At 54.2% G+C, this 21148-nt stretch overlaps 1 protein-coding gene across 4 annotated transcripts in view; it reads left to right on the top strand.

Moving 5' to 3' along the window:
- Nucleotides 1-16491, top strand: part of POU6F1 (POU class 6 homeobox 1) — a 33944-nt gene extending 17453 nt beyond the window's left edge. Inside the window, exons 2-11 of one of the 4 annotated variants that reach the window (XM_073318978.1) lie at nt 855-951; nt 1747-1990; nt 4156-4277; nt 4891-5116; nt 7121-7371; nt 8505-8633; nt 9240-9458; nt 10194-10332; nt 11135-11309; nt 12629-16491. In XM_073318978.1, the coding sequence (XP_073175079.1) occupies nt 907-951; nt 1747-1990; nt 4156-4277; nt 4891-5116; nt 7121-7371; nt 8505-8633; nt 9240-9458; nt 10194-10332; nt 11135-11309; nt 12629-12974 (1896 nt within the window). In that variant the 5' untranslated portion in view covers nt 855-906 and the 3' untranslated portion in view covers nt 12975-16491. The remainder of the gene's footprint in view (nt 1-854; nt 952-1746; nt 1991-4155; nt 4278-4890; nt 5117-7120; nt 7372-8504; nt 8634-9239; nt 9459-10193; nt 10333-11134; nt 11310-12628) is intronic. The other 3 variants (XM_073318979.1, XM_073318981.1, XM_073318980.1) reach the window with 3 other exon arrangements.
- Nucleotides 16492-21148: the final 4657 nt, after the last annotated feature.

Raw genomic sequence — 21148 nt, 5'->3', positions numbered from 1 at the left:
TCTCATCTCCTGGGATGATTTCTCCTCCCAAAATCAGTAGACATTCTTGCACTGATCCATTGCTTCGCTTGGGGTGAGGTGGCGCTGGGTATTTCTAGTGGAATCTCCAGCGCCTCTTTCTTCTCTCATTGGCTGTTCAGCCCTTCCACTTTACTAAGTGAATCCCACTCGCGCACAGACACACACGCCTTGTGAGATATGATCAATATTAGCTCACCCGCCTCCCACACCCAGCATAGAGAAGGGGACTCTGACATACCAACCCCTTCCCAAGGAAATTAGTGGTAGAACTGGGAGTAGAACCCAGGAGTCCTGGCTCCAAACCATAGCTGCCAACGGTGTGGGTGCTCCGGGACTCAAGCACCCATCGGGGCCACCGATCAACTGTTGGGCGGCTGGTGAGGAAGCGCTCAGGGGAGGACGGGAGACCTCAAGCAGGGGGCAGAGCCGGGCCTCAGGGAGAGGGGCGGAGTGGGGGCGGGGCCTCAGGGTGGAGCCGGGGGGTGGAGCACCTCCCAGCACTTGACCTTCCATTGCCCTGCGTTTGTTGCAGTCAGTGACCCGTCGCAAAGCGGAACTGGTTCGGAAGAGGAGTGTTTTAACACCCGCTTTGCACGGGTGTGAACGGCTCCACAAGGCGTAGTGGTATGGAGAAGCCAGGCTGCCTGTGTCTCGCTCTGACAGCTGCCCCACTGTGCAAAGGGAGGCTGGTCTCGGGACAGTTCCCGTGCGGCTACGGCGTGTGAAACGCAAGGGTGCATGTTGTTTCAACTCTCCCAAGATTTGACCCCATGGCAGTTGTGACACCGGTTTAGTAGCAGACGCTCTTGTGACCATTGTCTTCTTGCTTGCAGTATGTGGAGAGTCTGAGTCCACCCCACTCCGCCCAGCGCGCAGTGACCAATCATGGACGTGCAGCCCCAGGAAGCTTCCCTGACGGTTAACGAGCAAGTACGTTGGTTTCTTTCCACAGGTTTGTGGCAGCTGAGCCTGGCGTCGGGCTTGGGACTATCCTGCCGTTCTAACACTGCGGGCGTGTGCAGGGCCAGATCCTCAGCGGGTGTAAACCAACATTGGCTCCAGAGGCGCGTCACTGATTTACACCCTTTGGGGCTTCGGCCCATTGATTTCAATATAACGGTGCTGATTCACACCAGTTGAGGGGCTGCCCCGTTGAAGTCAGCAGAGCTATGCCAGCTCACACCAGCTGGAGCTGTGGCCCGGTGACTGATGGAGCTACAGCTGATTTACACCAGCTGAGGATCTGGCCTGGCTGTTTGTGACTAACTGGAATGGTGATGAAAAAGTTACAGCTGAGCCTAGTGTAATTAGACGGACAGACAGATAGATATGGGGGTGGCTGGATAGACAGACAGATGTGTATGGGGATAGATAGAGATAGATAGAGGGGGTGCATGGGTTAGATAGATAGAGGGGGTGCATAGATAAACAGATGTGTATGGCGATGGCTGGATAGATAGATTCGATAGATAGATAGAGGGGGTGCATGGGATAGATAGATAGATTAGATATGGGGATAGTTGGATAGACAGATAGATAGACAGATAGATGATGTGTATGGGCATGGATGGATAGACAGACAGCTATATATGGGGATGGATTATGGATGGATGTGTATAGGGATGGATGGATAGATAGATGGATCCAGTCTAGCTCTGCCTTTTGCTGTGGATGGAGAGTGTGAAGCCCAGAGAATCATGCCTTCTTCTTGTTCGTCTCTTTCAGGGTTTGTGCCCGTTGAGATCTTACTTACGCTTTGCTGTCTGCTTCCAGGTCATTGTGATGTCGAGTCATGAGACTATCCGAGTGCTGGAGGTGGGAGTGGATGCCCCACTTCCAGCAGAGGATGATGGGAAAGCTTTGGAACCAACAGCTGGAGAGGTCGCAAGCAGCTGCCCCGTGGAAACAAGTGAACCAGGAAGAGAAGATGTGCAGGCAAACCTAGAGACCACGTGTGGAGGGACAACTGGTACGAGGTCCTCTACACTGTGCTGTTTCACTGTTCCCCCACCCCACACCCATTGATTAGGGCAAATGATTAGGAAAATGCCCAAGACCTAGAAAACCTCCTGAGTCGGCCAAAAGCTCCCCTGAAAAATATACCCCCAATTTCAATTCACTTTCTAATCCAGTCCCCAGCGGTGGGCAGCCCCAGCCACCCTAGCCCCAGCCTGCTTCTCTGAAGAGGAGCAGCCTGCCTGGGCTGGGGGCAAGGGGGAAGGGCAAGCAGGAGGGGGCTTCTGAGAGGAACATGGGCGGGGCCACGCTGGGCTGTTTGGGGAGGCACAGCCTTCCCCAGCCTATGCGACGTGCCGCCCAGGAATACGTGGGATCAATACACGCTGGTTGTGCAGAAGAAAACACTTCTGCATACGATGCTTGCACCTTCCCAGGTTGCTGCCTGGCTCTTTGTGGAGATCCAAATCCAGTCCACCCCTTTGACAGTAACAGCAAGGAACGCTCCTTGATGTAATCCATAAAAAGGGTTAGAGGGAGTCTCTTTTTCTCCATGTGCCATATTCTTTACCATCCAGACCTTAGAGAGGAGGGTGGGCTGCGGCTTCATCTGCCTCCACACTGCAAAATGACAGGAATTGGACCTGAGTCACAGTGGGACCCAAGCAGCGTCTGCGGAGCTGTCGGTGTCCTGAGGGCTTGCCTGCCCCAACTCACACTGATTTGTGTGTGCACACAAGAGGGGCTTGGGCTCAGACCTGAGTCAGAGCTTGGGCTTAGTATGCAGTGTAGACATACCCAAAGCAAACGGCTGAAGCAGTGTAGGGGTGCGGGATTTTTCTTCCCTGCCTGCCCTAGGATGTTCTGGAGTGTTGATATGTGCTGATAAACAGCTTCTGCGTCCCACCCCAGAGGTGGCTGCCTTTCAGTGGTGGGTGAAGTATTCTTGGGTTTCAGTTTGGTAAGTTATGATTTTGGGCACGGCTGCAAAGATAGTGTTGTTATCCTACAATCGTCAGCTCCTTTGGGCAGAAAATGACTTTGGCCTTAGCGTCCAAGGTGGAGGAGAAGGAGGGTGCATGTAATGTAGCTGTGATGCAGTCTTTCTTACCCAGGGGTAGCAATGGGAGGGTGGTGCTCACTAACGCAGTCTGTGCCAAAAAATGTCGGTGCCTTTTCGGAACTCTACTGCCGTCCCAGGTCACAGAATTGCAATGCCTATGTCTGGCCACAAGGTGTCACCTTGCCTCCATGCACGGCTGAGGTGGCCAGACCAGGGTGGTGGTGACCGAGACTCAGAACAGTGGGTATGTTAGGCATTACCAACTGGGAGGCAGGATGGCCTAGTGGATAGAGCGCCGGCATGGGACTCCGAACGCCTGAGTTCCAGTCCCAGTTCTGCCACTGAGCTCCAGAGTGACCGTGGGCAAGTGGTGTCCCTGCTCTGTGCCTCAGTTTCCCCATCTGCAAAATGGGGGGTAAGGATCCTGATCTGCTTTGTAAAATGAAAACACAAGAGCCAGGGGTCACCTGATCTGAAATTAACAGTCAGCCAGTTTACAACAAACAGAAGGAAGCACTTCTTCACACCACTCATAGTCAGCCTGTGAACCGGGGATGTGGTGAATTCCCAAAAGCATAAGTGGGTTATAGGACAGGTCCATCGATGGCTATTAATCAAGGCGGTTGGGGACCCAACCCATGCTCTGGGTGTCCCTAAACCTCTGACTGCCAGGAGCTGGGACTGGATGACAGAATGGATCACTCGATACATTACCTTGTTCTGTTCATTTACTCCGAAGCACCTGGTACTGGCCACTGTTGGAAGACAAGATACTGGGCTAGCTGTTCTGATGTTCAGCTTCTTTTGGGATAGGGCAAAGGTTCTCAAACTAGGGGTCGGGACCCCTCAGGGGGCCGCGAGCTTATTATATGGGGGGGTTGCGAGCTGTCAGCCTCCACCCCAAACCCCACTTTGCATCCAGCATTCCACTAATTTGCTAAGTGACCTTGGGCAGGTCATTTCCCTCCCCCCCCGTGCCTCAGTTTCCCCATTTGTGAAATAAGGGTAATGATGCAGCTCTGGATATCTGTAGTTGAAAAGCCCTATATAATTGTTATTGTCATTACACTTAAGTGACAGGGTCACTTGACGTTGTGTTATTTCCTCCTCTCAAGGTGAAGTAAAGTCACTGCCTGGAATAGCTCCCGCCAGCGTCTCATCTGTCACCACCTTCAGCCCAGCAACGAGTCAGCCGACCCAAACCCTAACTCCCTTGGCAGTGCAAGCCGCGCCACAGGTAACTACCCGGCAGTTACGCGGATGGGCGTGGGAAGGGAGCAAATGCGGACGGCGAGCAGGGGGAAGAGCGCGGGGTATTTCTCCTGTGTCCTACATGTGGGATTCACACACGCTCTTCCAACGCTCCCCGGCGTGAATTGGTTGTTAATGGTCCCTGAAACAGCGCTGTGTGTTTTGCACAGAGACTTGCCCAGTGGGATAGCACCCGGTGGTGGGGTGGAGTTTGAATGAAACAACCCGCCTAGGCATGGAGTGTAGGTTCTGTGTCCTGATCCATCCCTGGCCACTCCTCCGTATAGCGCCCGCCACAGAAGGCCGTGGCGTTGAGCTGCTGCTGGAAATGATTCTGTAGGGTTGCACTAAGGAAAAAAAAAGTCCCCCTCTGGTGGTGATTTGACAACCAGCCTCCCGGGGGGGCTCCACTCAGCTGGAACCCAGCTGCTAAGACGGGAGCGATCCCATGCCCACACATGGCTCAGGCAGGCTCCCCCTGGCTGGGGCAAAGTGTGCCTTTGGAAAGACCGCGTGCGCTCGCTAACGCGGCTGGTGCTGTCTGGAGTGGCGTTGATTTTTTTTTCCTTTTCTTTTTTAAATCTTGTTTACTTTTGCAGGTCTTGACTCAGGAAAACTTAGCAACAGTTGTGACAGGAGTAATGGTTCCAGCAGGGGCAGTTACTCAACCTCTTCTTATCCCCATCAGTATTGCAGGTCAAGTGGCTGGTCAGCAGGGGCTGGCTGTGTGGACATTTCCTACAGCAACGGTCGCTGCCCTTCCCGGACTGACGGCTGCTTCTCCTACAGGGGGAATTTTCAAACCACCTATAGCCAACTTGCAAGGTAACGGCCACTCCTCTGCCTTAGAGCATCCCTGGTCATGTCAAATGTCATAGAATACCACGGTTGGAAGGGACCTCAGGAGGTCATCTAGTCCAACCCCTTGCTCAAAGCAGGACAAATCCCCAATTTTTGCCCCAGATCCCAAATGGCCCCCTCAAGGATTGAACTCACAACCCTGGGTTTAGCAGGCCAAAGCTCAAACCACTGAGCTATCCCTGTTCCATGGCTTGTGCTGAGTCAAAGTCCACCTGGCCTGGGAACAGTGTAAAGCTGCAAGCCCCGGGCCTGAATCTGCTGTTCTTTTGCAGGCAAAAGCTCCCATTGGCTCCAGCTGGCTTTGCATGCATAAGGACTGCAGGCTCATGCTGAGCAGGGAAGGTTACACTGATTTCTCTGTGTATGGGAGGAAGCATGGGCCAGTGCTCTTGAGCACAAGGCCAGGATCTGCATTTAAATTCTGAGTCTACTGCTGGGTCGGTGGGGAAGCCATGCTTGCTCTCTGGGTGAAATCCACCGCGCGCAGGGGACCAGCATGAGGTCTAGGCACCACTTCAGTCCACACGGCTCGTATACCACGTAAGCCAAAAGGCTTCAGCAGTGCCGAGGCCTCATGCTGCCACAGGGGTGAACGGTGCTCTCTTGGTTCATCTGGTGCAGAGCTAGGAGACTAACGCTGACCTGTCTCCTGGTAGAGCCGTGTTTAGCTAATGTGTCTAATTGCTTTGAAGCCCCGAAGGGCTGGCTCCCTCACGCTGCCTAATCCTGCAGTTGGTGCTGTGCGTGTTCTCGGCCCGATGGCCAGTTTGGTTCCCTTTACAGAGTTAAGGGTGGATCCAGATTGGACCTTTCAGGCTCTGGGGTTGTTAGACAGACCAGGGTTTTTGATCTTTGCCAGCTCCCTTCCAAAAAGGGGTGCAGGGGGGACGAATCTGCCTCTCAACAAGAAGCTGCTCCTAAATGATGGTCTGGCGGAGAAGGCAGCAGATGGGGACTCTGCGGAACTGGGTTCACATCCTGGTTCACTCATGGATTTCCTGTGCCTTGGTCCCCCGAACTGTAACATGGGGATAATACCGCTGTCTTCCCTCACAGGGAGTTGTGTGGGTCAGTGTGTTACAGATTGTGAGATGCTCTGACACTAGGCTGTTGAGGGCCATCTGGATGTCTGGACAGGCAGCACAGAGAGAGGGGAGGGTGGCGTGGATCGTACCCAAGCCATATGCCAGTTTTGTTGGCCTTCTAGTCGTTAGAGATTTTTTTTTCCCCTTGTGTTGTGATGGCTGTGGATGGAACTCAGGTGCCCTGCACTCCTGGATATCCGTGCAAGCCCTGCCCATGGTCACGCACAGGCCTCGATACAAGAACTGACTTGTGATATACCTAGAGCATTGGGCTGGGACTCAGGACTCCTTGGTTCTTTTCCTAGCTCGGCCGCTGGCTTTCTGGATGACCATGGGCATGTCACGTCACTGCCCTGTGCCTCAGTTTCCCCATCTGTAAAATGGGGGCGTGATGATCCTGGCCTCCTTTGGGAAATGCTTTGAGACCTACAGTTACAAAGCGCTAGGGATGTTTCCCAGCTTCTCTCTGCAGCCGCGGGGGCTAGAATCATACGTCCAGTTTCTTAGACGAAAGCTGAGATTCTTCCGTAGTTCCGTGACCCCAAGAGCTGGGGCTCCATGGGGTGAATACCCTAAATCATGAGACGGGTGATAAAGCCACCAGAATTGGCAACTGGTCTTCTGCCAGCCCGCCCTGTCCTGGATTCCATGCACCCTTCTCCTTTGTCCACTTCGAGTGCCAGGCATCCAAAGGACGGAACAGAGGCCAGGGCTGGTGGGTGGATAAGAAGGGCTCGCGCGGGACCGGTGGGGGCTCAGTTTAAAGGCTCTGCATGAGGCTATGTATTACGATGATGATTTGTTGCAGGGACGGGCAGTGGGGGTGCAAAGAGAGAGGCATATTACGGCTATTCAGTGTCCCCTGTGTCTGCTCTGCTTTCAGCTGCTGCGGTGCTGAACACGGCAGTGCCAACCCCCGTGCAGCCTGCCCAGCCACTGCAGGCTCCGCAGACGGTCCAGCCGCGGCCCTCCATCCAAACGCAGGCCGTGTTCCAGCCGCAGCCCTCGCTCCAGAGCCCACCGGCCATCCTGCCCCAGCCCGCTGCCGCCCCACCGCCACCCGCGGGAAAGCCGTTGGAGACGCAGACGCAAATCACAGTCCAGCCTGCGGGATTTGCCTTTAACCCTGGCATAGTAAGGAGCTGGTGTGACGCTCCAGAGAACCTCTGGGAGCCGAGCTGTCTGTCCTGCGTGGTCAGGAATCCCTGCCGGCTGGCCTGACGTCGGGCATTCTTTATTGACGGAGCAGCTCACAAAGGGGCCTGATTCTGGCCCCTTGCGTCATCATTTATACCTGCCCAGAACAGGAGGCAGTGTTGCCTAGTGGATAGAACAGTGGACTGGGAGGGAGGAGAGCTGTGTTCCATTCCTGGCTCTGCCACTGACCTGCTGGAGGACCTTGGGCAAGTCGTTTTGCCACTCTGTGCCTCAGTTTCCCCATCTATAAAAGTGGGGCTGATGATACCCCCTTTGTAAAGCACTCTGAGAGCTACTGGTGGTATGAGCCAGGTGTTGTTATTAATCATTCTGACGAGGATTTTTCCCATGCGGGTCGGGAGAAAGGACACGGGCTCTGGTAGGGGAGCAGCTGCTGGGCTGGGCCGGCTGCCGTCACTGACGGAGCAGAGGCAGGCTGGATGGTGAGACCTCCTTGAAGGATGGTACCTGGAAGAGGAAGGATGGTCTAGTGGTTATGGTGCTAGCCTGGGACTTTGCAGGCCTGGGTTCAATTCCTTGCTGGCTCCCAGGCTTCCTGCCTGACTGTGGCTAAGTCCTTGAGGGCACAAATGAAGCGGTGACAACTAGCTTTGATCTAGCTAGCACAGTAATAGTGACGATGAGGCCGCGTGGCCTAACTGCCGAAGTACAAGCCCGCCGGGAACGCTGGGTACAAATTCAGGTCGCTTGCCAGCCCCAGACTCTGTCCCGCTGCTACGGTTACCCGGGCTAGCTAGCTTAAAGCTAGCCAGGGGTATGCCTCCTTGCGCTACAATTACATCTTCGTTTGTGGTCTCTGGTCTCTCTGCACCTCAGTGCCCCATCTGTAAAGTGAGGATAGTAGCACTGCCCTGCCCCCCAGGGGTTTGTGAAGATGAGCACAATAAAGATTGTGAAGTGTCGAGATACTTCCATAATGGGGGCCAGATAAGTACCTAAGGCAGCTAGACCATTCCTCCCTCTAAGAGGGAGCCAGAGTGGGGTTTCCCCACTGAACGAGGCATGGCTGAGTGCGTGTGTTTAACCTCCGACTCCTGTTTTCTCTACAGATCAGTGCGGCTTCTCTCGGCGGGCAAACCCAGCTCCTCAGCTCGCTGGCCGCCGCCCCGGTGATCGCGAACACCATTCCCAGCGTCCAAGGGATAACGAGTCAGATCCTGACCAATGCCCAGGGACAGGTATGTGGGGACGGGCTCCAGAAGACAACAGGAGGATAACCTTCCCTTGCCACTCGTAAAGCCTTCCTATGGGCACCCTCTCCCTTCCCGAGAGCTGTCACTCAGGATAGAGTTAGTCACAGAGTTCAAGGCCAGAAGGGACCACCAGATCAGCTGGTCTGACCTCTTGTGCATCACAGACCACCCAGCACCCGCACGCTCAACCAGAATTAGATCCACATGTGGCAGCCCACAGGTGACCCAACTGTGCCACCAGTGCCCAGGGCCCATGCGGTGGCGGGGAACCGATTAAGTGAGGTATGCCCAGATGATCCTAGGAAGTGACCGGGCCCCGTGCTGCAGAGGAAGGTGAAATCAAGGTCACCTGGGGGAAATTTCTTCCCGACCCCTCATATGGCCATCAGTTAGACCCTGAGCGTGTGAGCATGAACCAGCCAGCCAAGCCCTTGAAAGAGAAATTCTCAGCACCACCCCAGAGCACTGGCCCACCCCATCCAGTGTCACGTATCCAGCCTCGGGAGGTGGGGACTCCATCCTGCAGGACGGGAGGTGGGGAAGAGTATTGGTGTGCCACGCACCCAGCTTCCGTTCTTGTCTCCTCTGCAGGTCATTGGGACGCTGCCCTGGGTGGTGAACCCGGCTGGGATCACAACGGCCAGCGCCACCCCAGCTGTTTTGCCAGCCCAGAACCTGCAGGTGCAGGCGGTGACCCCGCAGCTGCTGCTGAACGCCCAAGGGCAAGTCATTGCTACATTAGCCAGCAGCGCCCTTCAGACGGCGGCCATCAGGAAACCCAGCGCCCCAGAGTCCCCAGCAAAGAACGAGGTGAGTTCCGAACGGCGGGTGACGGCTGTCTAACAGGCACCTTCTCGGAGAGCCAGCCAACTGGTGTCTGTGGCTGGCCAGCAGCTCCCAGAAGCCTGGGGAGGTTGGTGACTTGGGCACTGGCCCTTTACAGATCCACGTACTGTGCATTAAACAACGTGTTGAAGCCTCCGCCAGGACCTAGCACCCTGCTGAATTCTCCAGTGCCTCGTTAGGATGTTCAGAGCCTGAGCCTGACCTCTCCCCTTGGAAGGAGTCGAGGTGGCAGCTCCATCCAGAGGTCGCCCCAAGGGGGCAGCTCCCAGATCCAATGCCAGAGGTCACTGTTTAGGACACCAATTAGCCAGGTCAGGCGGCCCTGGCATGTTGGAATTGAAGAGACATCTGCTTTGGCTGCAGTTCACTTGTGCAGATTGCCTGTCTACGGGCCAGATTCTGTCCTGCAGCCAAGCTCCATTCAGCCCAGGGGAAGACCGGAGATCCAGTCTGTGCCAGCCGTGACCCTGGCATGAGTTAGAATAGCATGGGGGCAGCTTTACATGCGCCACCAATGCATGGGCCATATGCCAACGGGGAATCAGCGTAGCAGAGCTGTGCTCTGCCCCCTATGCGAAGGCAGGGTGGGTGGCCAGGGCTTTACCGCAGCAGAGAGCTTGCCACAACACTCTCCATCCGTCTGGACTATATGCACTTATATGGCCCTCGTCTGAGCCTTGTTTTTTGCTGTGTTACCAGATTCAGCCAATCCAGCCTGCCCCTGCTCTGCCCCAGCCAGCTGTGGTCATCGCAAACCCAGCCCCTGCTGCTAAGCCCTCTTCCGTGCCTGTTCCCATCACTTGCTCGGAGACCCCGACAGTGAGCCAACTCGTTTCCAGTAAGCACCTCTCGGGGTCCTGTCCATTTCATGCTGGTTGCCGGGGGGGAGGGCAGGCAGCTTGCACTCCCTTCGCAGGAATTGGAGAGTGTGTGATGTGACCCCTGAGGTTTATCCCTTCCCGGTGATTGTAGGAGAGGAAGCAGGTTCTAATGGTGAGAGTACAGGACACGGAGTCAGTGTTGTGCGCACACACGCTGGGTTGTTATTGTAGGGTCGCTGGCGTGCTGGGTGAAACTTCCGATTTGTTTATAAAACAAAGCAAAGCGGAAGCATTTATTTTTGGTGGGGAGGAAAAAGCCTTTAAAGAGCGAATCAGACGTTGCGAAGCAGTGCAATGTTAGTATTGTTATTTCTGTAGCGACGCCAGTGCCCTGCATCAGGCAGATCCCAGCCCCGACGAGCTGCTGCACGAGACACAAAGCACTCTGGAACGAGTCAAGTCGCATGTTGGACTTGCTTCCCCTAGCATGGCAGTATGGCCCTGCGGATGTGGTGCTGGTCTGAGCCTTGGGAGACCTGGGTTCTCTTTTAGCCTCCTCTGTGCAAGTCACTTCCCCTCTTTCTGCCTCAGTTTCCCCTTCCACTGCTTGTCTATTTAGACTGTAAGCACCCTGGGGCAGAGACTGTCCGTCAGCCCAGTGGGGCCCTAACCATAGGGTGAGGCTACCAGAATGCCGCCAGTCATGGATAGTGTCTGCTCCCACTTTGAGATCTCCCTGGAGGAGAGAGGAGATGGACTGTGGCTGGAGGTGATGATACAGCACTGCGCTTCATAACGGTATTCCCCTCCCTACCCCAGAGCCTCAAACTCCGAATACGGCCATCGAGGAGGATGGAATCAACCTAGAGGAGATTCGGGAGTTTGCCAAGAACTTTAAGATCCGACGTCTGTCTCTGGGGCTGACGCAGACGCAGGTGGGTCAAGCTTTGACGGCTACGGAAGGACCTGCCTACAGCCAGTCTGCCATCTGCAGGTAGGCGGCTGTGTTCGGTGCCGGCCCTGTTATGGGGCTCAGGTGTTTGGGGCGGACACTGGCTAGGACGCCGCTCGGCTGTGTAGCGTTTAGGTGACTCCCTCCCCTGAAAAAGCAAAGAGGAAACTGAGTCAGCCGAAAGGAGAGAAAGCGTTTCTGAACCCACTGACTTCACTGGGAGAATCCCCTGAGCCAGGACAGCAGCACCCGGCCCTGCCCACCCCAAAACCGGTGTTCATAACACTCTCCTTTCAGCCAAGCACTAATGCCCCCAATAGAGAGGGGAACTAGGCACAGATGGAGTGACTTGTATAGGTCGCCCAAAGCCAGATATAGAACCCAGGAGTCCTGACTCCCGGGCCCCTCTGCCTGCTCTAACCACTATACCCCGCTCCTCTCCCAGGGCTGGGAACAGAACCCAAGAGTTCTGTCTCTCAGTAATCTGTACACCCCAGGCCCCATCCAAAGCTATGAATAGAATCCAGGCAGCCTGACTCCCACTCCTTTACCAGTCCTGGCAAATTAACTCAGGATTCACGACTCCCACTCCCCCTCTAACCTTTAGATCACACCAGGGATGCTGGGCTGGGGGGGAGGGGGCGCCATGGCCCCCTGCTTTTTTCCAGCCATAAGGGCAAGCGACACAGGGAAGAGGGGGCAGAGAGGAGTGGGGGGGGGGTCTTGGGAGAAGAGGCAATGTGGGAGCAGGGCCTCGGGAAGGGGTGGCGCAAGGGATGGGATTCGGGGAGAAGGGGCGGGGTGGGGCCTCGGGGGAAGGGCGGGGTGAAGGCGGGGGATCAGGGAGAAGGGGCAGGGGCATCGGGCAAGGGGCATGGCGTCAGGGGGAAGGGGCGGTTTTGGGGCGTGGCCTCAGGGGGAAGGGGCGGCTAAGGGATAGGGCCACGGTTTGGGTGTCAGTGACCCCACCCCTTCGCAGAGCTGGCAATAGAACCCCGGAGTCCCGAGTCCCCATCCCCACTGCTGTGACCACTCTCCACCCAGAACTGGGGAAAGAGCCCAGGAGTCCAGTCTCCCAGCGCCCTGCTTTGGCCCCTCTTTGTGGGCAGACCTAGATTCCTGAGGATCCCCCAGAACCATGCGTCCATGCCTGCATCCCGTTTCAGAGTCCTCCTTTCTCACTAGCCTCCGTTGTCGTGTTTGTTACCGTACCACCGGCACGTGACCACATAACCGGCTTGATCTTACGCCCCTTCCACCCCCCCCCAGAGTTTGGTCACTGCTGCTTCTGTCTGTGCCAGACCCCTGGCGCAGGGCGGGACCCTCACGCCTTCTCTCCCTCCCCGCCGCCCTGCCTGCAGGTTTGAGAAGCTGGACATCACCCCCAAGAGCGCCCAGAAGCTGAAGCCCGTGCTGGAGAAGTGGCTGAGCGAGGCCGAGCTGCGGAACCAGGAAGGGCAGCAGAACCTGATGGAGTTTGTGGGCGGCGAGCCCTCCAAGAAACGCAAGCGCCGCACCTCCTTCACGCCCCAGGCCATCGAGGCCCTCAACGCCTACTTCGAGAAGAACGCCCTGCCCACCGGCCAGGAGATCACCGAGATCGCCAAGGAGCTCAACTACGACCGCGAGGTCGTCCGGGTCTGGTTCTGCAACCGCCGACAGACACTCAAAAACACTAGCAAACTCAACGTCTTTCAGATCCCCTAGGGGGGCAGGTGGGAGGAGAGAACCCTGCCCGGCTCAGCCCGGCCACCCCCAGGATCCTGCCGTGAGCACTTTGTGACTAACTGTTCCCTAGGCCTTGCCCCTGCCCACCTCCTCCCCCAGCCCCACTAGCCCAGCTTCGCTGACTGCAGCCGGGCATTATTTCCCCCCCGCCGTATGCATATATCCGTGCCCTTCATCCTCACAGGATCTGACCATGTACACGTCGGCCATCACACGCCTAGCTCCTTCCTTCTCTTGCTCCTGAGTGTAACATGTAGTGAGTGCTAGAGCTGCTCATGTGAGTGTCCCCAGCCCCCCTCTGCCCCCAGGGGCAGAAGTGGGGCAGGGCACAGGGAGTGCTGTGATCCGTGCATTTCTGTGTCACACAAATATGTCAGCCACACGAACGACTTTCTTCTTTTCTAGAATTTCCTGTTTCTCCAAGGTAGCATCAGGGCCTGCCAGGAGGCCGGTTGGGTCCGGGAACAGGCAGATGTGAAGCCTGCTTCATTTCAGTCCCTTTTTATTTCAGAACCCTGGCTGTCCCGTGTGAGACACAAGCTCTTGGTATCTAACGGTATCTAGGCAGAGTAGCTTAATTTATATCCCCTTCCCTATGAGTACAAAGCACTATCCATCAAAAGACTTTAAAAGGAAGTTTCTGCATATGATTAGCTGCTAGGGCTTGGGATCACGTGTAAAGAGCCAGTAGGTAGCTCTCTTACTAACCTCATTTGCCAGAGGAGAACCGGCCACCTGCGTCCTGGCATCTCCCCTGCCACCCTTGGGAAACGGAAGGTTCAATTGCACTAAATGGGATTGTTTCTAGAGGAAGAAATGGACAGAACCAGCCGGGCCAGGCAGCTTCTTCACCAAAGTGAGGCCTCTGAAGGTGGACAGGGTGTGAGCCCTTTCATTTGCTCCATCCTCTTTCGTTTTTCGCATTGGCTCCTGTTGAAGTCAAGCGTTACACCTTCCCCTGCTAGGGCTCGAGCCTGGGGATCTAAAGCATGGGCCTCTGTTAGCTGGGAGGCACAAACCACTCTAAGTGGTCTCACCAGGAGAGGGGGACCAAAGAGCCATGCCGTGGAGCCGGGGCTCTACAGGGTACATTTACCTTCCTCCTGCAGGGTTCTACGCTTACCTTTTGAGCGTGGCTTTTCTGAAGGGGGTAATCTGGAAAACGAAAGGACGGGCCGACTCTTGCTAAGTGCTGGAAGGGGGATGGGGAAGTGGCAGCAGCTGTAAGAGAAGAGACCATCAGCTGATTGTCTTGTCGACTTGCCAAGTGAAGGGGGGGCCGACTCCAAGCCATCAGCGCCACAGCACTTTCCCTGTGGGAAAGTGGCCAGGCAAAGGACTGAGACTCTTTACAATGGAGACGAACCAGGCCCGGGGTGTGTGTGTGGAAGGAACAGCCTTCAGCTTTGAACTACAAAGTCCCTCCTTGTGCGGCTCAACAATCAGGAGACGCTCTCCAGGGGGCGTCAATGCCTTCTTTAACCAGCAGCCTTTTAGAGCGCGTCGGATGTCGCCTGAACGTGTCGTCCCCTGCCACCGCCTGTGTGGCGTCATGGCAAAGCGCGCCAGAGCCCAGCTCTCAGGCTGGATGCAGGCAGGTGGGATCTGTCCCGAGATCTCTCCCAGGTGCCCTCTTTCTAAGCTGGGTTCAGTGCAAAAGGGGAATAAGTGGAGAAAGCTGTGTGTATTAGGGTCCTTCAGGGAGGGTGGGGCCAGCCTGTTCCTGTCTGTATATGCACTGTGTGTCTTTAACATAAGAAGGGAATGGGAGGTGTGTTTTGATGTCATGTGAAAGCCAAAATATATATATCTATATACAAATGATTTCACAATATCCCTTAACTGTAAACCCAGGAAAAGGTCCTATTTGGTACTGCCTCTTCTGCTTATCTTAAAGAGACAGTGCTGGTTGCCTCGGGCCTAAGCATTTAAAAAAACCAAACCAAACCAAGGTCTAAATTTCAGTCCCAAAGCAGATCATCAGAAAGTAGCTTCTGCTGCTAAGTGGAGTGGGAGGTTCTGTTTGCCTGCATGGTAATGAGAGGTGGTATCAGATCCTGGCACAATTTCATCTGCAGCCAGGGGCCCACCTACGGGCTAGAAAAGCGTCAGGTAGCCCATTAGGATGAGAATCTGGTTTCGGTGTCAGCTGGCCCTATGCTTTATGGGAGCTTCCAGTGTCCCACAAAGTTCTCTTTATCCCAGGAGATATAGGATGGTTATGGGTCTGACATCCTGATCTCCAGGACACATCCCAGAGGCTAGTCGTTATTCCTAGAGGAATCTCAAAAGAGTCTGTGTCCTAGTTCATCGCCCACCTTCCGAATGGCAGCAGGAGTGAGCTTTCTGCTCCGGAAGGGTGGCGCTGGGGGTTCAGCGTAACTCGCTGCCAGGCAAAATGTTTATACGTCACGTTGATTTGGGGACAGCCGACCTGGGCGGGATGGGGGTCAGTTGAGGGTCTTGCTGAACTCAAAAGCTGCTTCGGTTTTACCGGGCAAAGACGGCGTTCCACAGATCTGCCTGCAGGCTGAATGGAGCGCGAGTGTCACCAGCCCAGGACCATGAGACTCAGCCGGGAGAGGAGGAACAGGGGAAAGACTAAGCAGATTAATTTGGAAGCAGCTGCTGCCCCCACAAGCAGACTTCAGTCCCAGCATCAGCAGGGCGATTCTGCTGTGCAGTAGAATTTCTTGGCACCTTCCCCTTCCAATCAGGCTTTCGCTAGCATGTTTGGGTGGTCCCCTGCCCTGAGTTGATGCTGCTGTTCCCAAGATGCTACAAGCAAAGCTAGCCATTCCGTTGGCTGCCTGGTGTGGGGGTGATACCAATGCCACACTGGCATTGCTGATTCCCCAAACCTCTGCCCCGTTCAGAGCAGAACGGGGTGCTCGAGGGGCGCATCTGAATCTGTCCAAAGAAGGTTTCTTAGAGGGAGGGTTGTGATTTTTTGTTTTTCAGGAAGTACCTTTCCGGATCTGCTGTCCCTCCACCTCCGTTTGGAATAGCTAGGGCAGGGTTGGCAGGCAAATTCCTCCCTAATAAAGGTGATCCATCTCCCTCTTTCCCTGCCCTGAGAGATGAGTGTTTCAGTGATTTCCAGACACAGCCAGAGTGGTGGGCAGGACTGGGAGCAAAAGCGGTTTCATTATCATCCTTGTAGCAGGAGGTGGTTTAAATGCCGCCGCCCCGGGTCAATCAGAACCCAGCATGCTATCACCAGTCCTGTGTCTCCAGCTTCCAATCTCCAGGGCTCCCCGCACTAAGCCAGTCCTCATTGGGCGGGCCATTCCCCTTTGCCTCAGTTAACACCACTGCCTAGTTTCAAGAGAAGCTGGTGGATTTCACAGAGTGCCGTGTGAGGTGGTGTAAGTTGTACAAGGAGGGAGGGACAGGCTCCATGCGGGTGGGGAGCCGGTCTGGGGTCTGGCTGTCTTGCTCCGTTAGACTGATGCACTTGATGTAGTTGTGTGAAATAAACAGTATTTTTTCTTTTTCTTTTTTCACTTTCTTTTGTAAAAACGTGTTGTGTGGCTCCCGGACGGTTTATTTATTTGCAATCTCAGGGGAGGAGAAGGGGCATGCGAGGGCGGTCCAGGTGAGGACTGCATGGAGCAACTTCCAGCCATGCTGAGCTTCTTCTGCATCTGCCAGGGTGAGGTAATTGGTTCCTACCTGCTCGGTCCAGGCTGTGATGCCCAGCTCACTGCAACTCCTACCACCTGGGATAGCAGAAGTCAATTCCCAGTTCAGCCAGCTAGTTGGTCAAGAAACCCATGAATGCTGAGTGAGTCCTCAGTCAACTTATGGAGCCAATCTCCATTCTGTCCTCTAACCACAGGCATAACTCTTCAAGGAGTTAGGGTATGTCTACACTATGAAATTAGGTCGATTTTATAGAAGTCAATCTTTAGAAATCAATTTTATACAGTCGATTGTGTATGTCCCCATGAAGCGCATTAAGTCGGCGGAGTGCGTCCTCACTACCGTGGCTAGCATCGACTCACAGAGCGATGCACTGTGGGTAGCTATCCCAGAGTTCCCACAGTCTCCGCTGCCCATTGGAATTCTGGGTTAAGCTCCCAATGCCTGATGGGGCAAAAACATTGTCGAGGAGGGTTTGGGGTACATGTCGTCAGTCTCCCCTCCCTCCATGAAAGCAACGGCAGACAATTGTTTCACACCTTTTTTCCTGGGTTACCCATGCAGATGCCATAGCATGGCAAGCATGGAGCCCGCTCAGCTCACTGCTGCTGTTGTGAGCATTGTAAACACCTTGCGCATTATCCTCCAGTATGTGTAGAACCTGGCTAAGAGACGCCAGCACGAGGACGATTGTGAGGAGGACATGGACACAGACGTTCCTGAAAGCACGGGCTGTGGCAATTGGGACATCATGGCGGCAGTGGGGCTGGTTGATACAGTGGAACGCCGATTCTGGGCCTGGCAAACAAGCACAGCCTGGTGGGACTGCATAGTGTTGCAGATATGGGATGATTCACAGTGGCTGCAAAACTTTTGCATGCATATGGCCACTTTCCTTGAACTTTGTGAGTTGCTTTCCCTCACCCTGAAGCACAGGAGTACCAAGATGAGAGCTGCCCTGACAGTTGAGAAGTGAGTGGCGATAGCCCTGTGGAAGCTTGCAAGGCCTGACTGCTACCCGTCGGTCGGGAATCAATTTGGAGTGGGCAAATCTACTGTGGGGACTGCTGTGATCCAAGTAGCCAATGCAATCACTGACATTCTCTTATCAAGGGTAGTGACTCTGGGAAATGTGCAGGTCATACTGGATGGCTTTGCTGCAATGGGGTTCCCTAACTGTGATGGGGTGATAGACGGAACGGATATCCCTATCTTGGCACTAGATCACCTTGCCCACCAGTACGTAAACCACAAGGGGTACTTCACAAGAGGTGCTGCAACCACTGGTGGATCACAAGGGATGTTTCACCAACATCAACGAGGGATGGCCGGGAAAGGTGCATGACGCTCGCATCTTTAGGAACTCCGGGCTTTTCAAGCAGCTGCAATAAGGGCCTTACTTCTCAGACCAGAAAATAACATTGGGGATGTTGAAATGCCAATAGTTATCCTTGGGGACCCAGTCTACCCCTTGCTCCCATGGCTCATGAAGTCTTACACAGGCAGCCTGGACAGTAGTAAGGAGCAGTTCAACTATAGGCTGAGCAAGTGCAGAATGGTGGTAGAATGTGCCTTTGGACGTTTAAAAGCTCGCTGGTGCTGTTTGCTGACTAGGTTAGACCTCAGTGCAACCAACATTCCCATTCTTATTGCTGCTTGCTGTGTGCTCCATAATATCTGTGAGAGTAAGGGGGAGACGTTTATGGTGGGGTGGGAGGTTGAAGCAAATCGTCTGGTGGCCGATTTTGAGCAGCCAGACATCAGGGCGATTAGAAGAGCACAGCTAGGTGTGCTGCGCATCAGAGAGGCTTTGAAAACCAGTTTCATGACTGGCCAGGCTATGATGTGACAGTTGTGTGTGTTTCTCCTTGCTGGAAACTCACCCCCTTTGTTGATTTTAATTCCCTGTAAACCAACCACCCTCCCCCCTTTGATCACAGCTAGCAAAGGAAATAAAGTAACTATTGTTTTGAAATCATGCATTCTTTATTAATTAAAAAAGAAAGTGAGATAACTGACAAGGTAGCCTGGGTGGGGTGGGGGAGGAGGGAAGGACAAGGCCACATTGCTTATTGTAGCCACACTACAAATCAAAACTGTTTGAATGACAGCCTTCTGTTGCTTGGGCCATCCTCCGGAGTGGAGTGGCTGCTTGCCTGGAGCCACCCCACCATGTTCTTGTGTGTCTGGGTGAGGAGGATATGGAACTTGGGGAGGAGGGCAGGTGGTTATACAATGGATGCAGCGGGGGTCTGTGCTCTTGTTGGCTCTCCTGCAGCTCCACCAGACGCCTCATCATATCCATTTGCTTCCCCATTAGCCTCAGCATCGTCTCCTGCCTCTGCTCTTCGCGCTCACTTAATGCTTTCCTGGCCTCTGCCACCGAATGCCTCCATGCATTCAGCTGTGCCCTATAAGTGCAGGAGGACTGCATGAGCTAGAAAAACATGTCATCGCGAGTGTGGTTTTTTTCGCCTTCTAATCTGCGATAACCTCAGGGAAGGAGATGATGGGAGAGCACAGAAACTTTTGCACCTGTGGGGGGATAAAAAGGGAGAGTAAAAGTTAAGATGATCCTTTTCTTCTCAGAAATGTGAGACTCTTTCACAGTGAATCAAGCAATTCACAGCAGACAGCACATGGGCTTTAGGTACAAGGTCGCATTTTGCCTTTTATATTGAGCGCCTGCCAGTATGGTGACACATCACACATGGCTGGGCAACAGAATTCGGTTTCTAGGCAGCCATGGTAAGCCAAAGGCTATGCGGGTTTGGGTTCTAATGCCTTCATAACTTGTGGGAATGTTTTCAAACTGCAGTGCCCTCCTTTCCCATAGCAAGCACTGGCGGTTGGGTTTGCCATTTAAAAGGAGCGGAGTGCAGTTTTCGGGTGGATGTGCAGCACACATCTCCCCGCACCCTTCCGTGTGGCTGTTTGGGATGATCCCTTCACCCTTCCGTGTGGCTGTTCTCAGGGATGATCCCTTTTAGCCAAGTGCAAACAGCAGCATGAACGGGGTCCTTTTACTGTTCCCTTACAAAAATTCCCCTATTTCAACCAGGTGACCATGAATGATATCACTCCCCTGAGGCTAACACAGAAAGATATAGACCGAATGTTGCTTGAATGTGACCAAAACCCAGGACCATTCGCTGCCATGCTTTGTGCTGCAATGATTCCAGACTACTTGCTACTGACTTGGCATGATAAAGTGTCCTACTGTGGAGGAGGAAATAAGGCAGCCCTCCCCAGAAACCTTCTGCAAAGGCTTTCAGAGTACCTCCAGGAGAGCTTCATGGAGTTGTCCCTGGAGGATTCCTGCTCCATCCCCAGACACGTTAACAGACTTTTCCAGTAGCTGTACTGGCCACGAATGCATCCCAAGTCTTAAGGGCAAATTAAACACGATTGCTTTTAAACCCTGTACTGTAGTTACAAGTGTGCACTCACCAGAGGTGCCTTCTCCGCCTTCAGGGTCGGGGATCCCGCCTTGGGAGGCTATTGGCTGCAGGGTGAGGGAAAGGTCCTGGCTGCCGAGAACAGATTTCACCGCTTGCCTGCTGTGCATTCTCCTCCTCCTCTTCCTCATCCACAAAATCCTCTTCCGTGTTGTGTGAGACTCCCCCCTTGCAGGTGTCCACGGTCAGTGGTGGGGTAGTGGTAGGGTCCCCCCTAGAATGCCATGCAGCTGATCATAGAAGCGGCATGTCTGGGGCTCTGACCCAGAGCGACTGTTTGCCTCCTTTGTCTTTTGGTAGGCTTGCCTGAGCTCTTTGACTTTCACGCGGCACTGCTGTGTGTCCCTGTTGTAGCCTCTGTCCATCATGCCCTGTGCAATTTTGGCATCTATATTAGCATTTCTTCTTTTTGATCGGAGTTTGGCCTGCACAGATTCTTCTCCCCATACAGCAGTCAGATCCAGCGTCTCCCGTTCACTCCATGCTGGAGCTCGTTTGCGATTCTGGGTGACTGCATGGTCACCTGTGCTGCTGAGCTCGCCACGCTGACCAAACGGGAAATGAAATTCAAAATTTCCCAAGGCTTTTCCTGTGTACCTGGCTAGTGCCTCAGAGCTGAAAGTGCTGTCCAGAGCTGTCACATTGGAGCACTCTGAGATAGTTCCTGGAGGCCAACAACGTCGATTTGTGTCCACACTACCCAAAATTCGACCCAGCAAGGTCGATTTTAGCGCTACTCCCCTCGCCGGGGAGGAGGACAGAAGTTGATTTTAAGAGCCCTTTAGGTCGATGGAACAGGATTGCTTGTGTGGACGCATTCATTATAAAATCAACCTCATGCGGCTAAATTCGACCTAACCCTGTAGTGTAGACCAGGGCGCAGACACACCCTGTCCCTGTCTTCAGAGCACAATCTGCCAGCGAAGAGCTCTTTAGACCCCTTCTGCTGAAGCATGGAACTGGGCGCGGGGGGTCCACAGTCTTATTTTTCATAAGACTTGCCAGTGGGCCAGGGGGCACAGACAGTGAGTGGTTTGTGCCGTACTATCT

The sequence above is a fragment of the Lepidochelys kempii genome, chromosome 20, assembly GCF_965140265.1.
Source record: "Lepidochelys kempii isolate rLepKem1 chromosome 20, rLepKem1.hap2, whole genome shotgun sequence".
Lineage (NCBI taxonomy): Eukaryota > Metazoa > Chordata > Testudines > Cheloniidae > Lepidochelys > Lepidochelys kempii.
The sequence above is the reverse complement of the archived record's forward strand: the minus strand, read 5'-3'. Positions and strand labels throughout refer to the sequence as shown.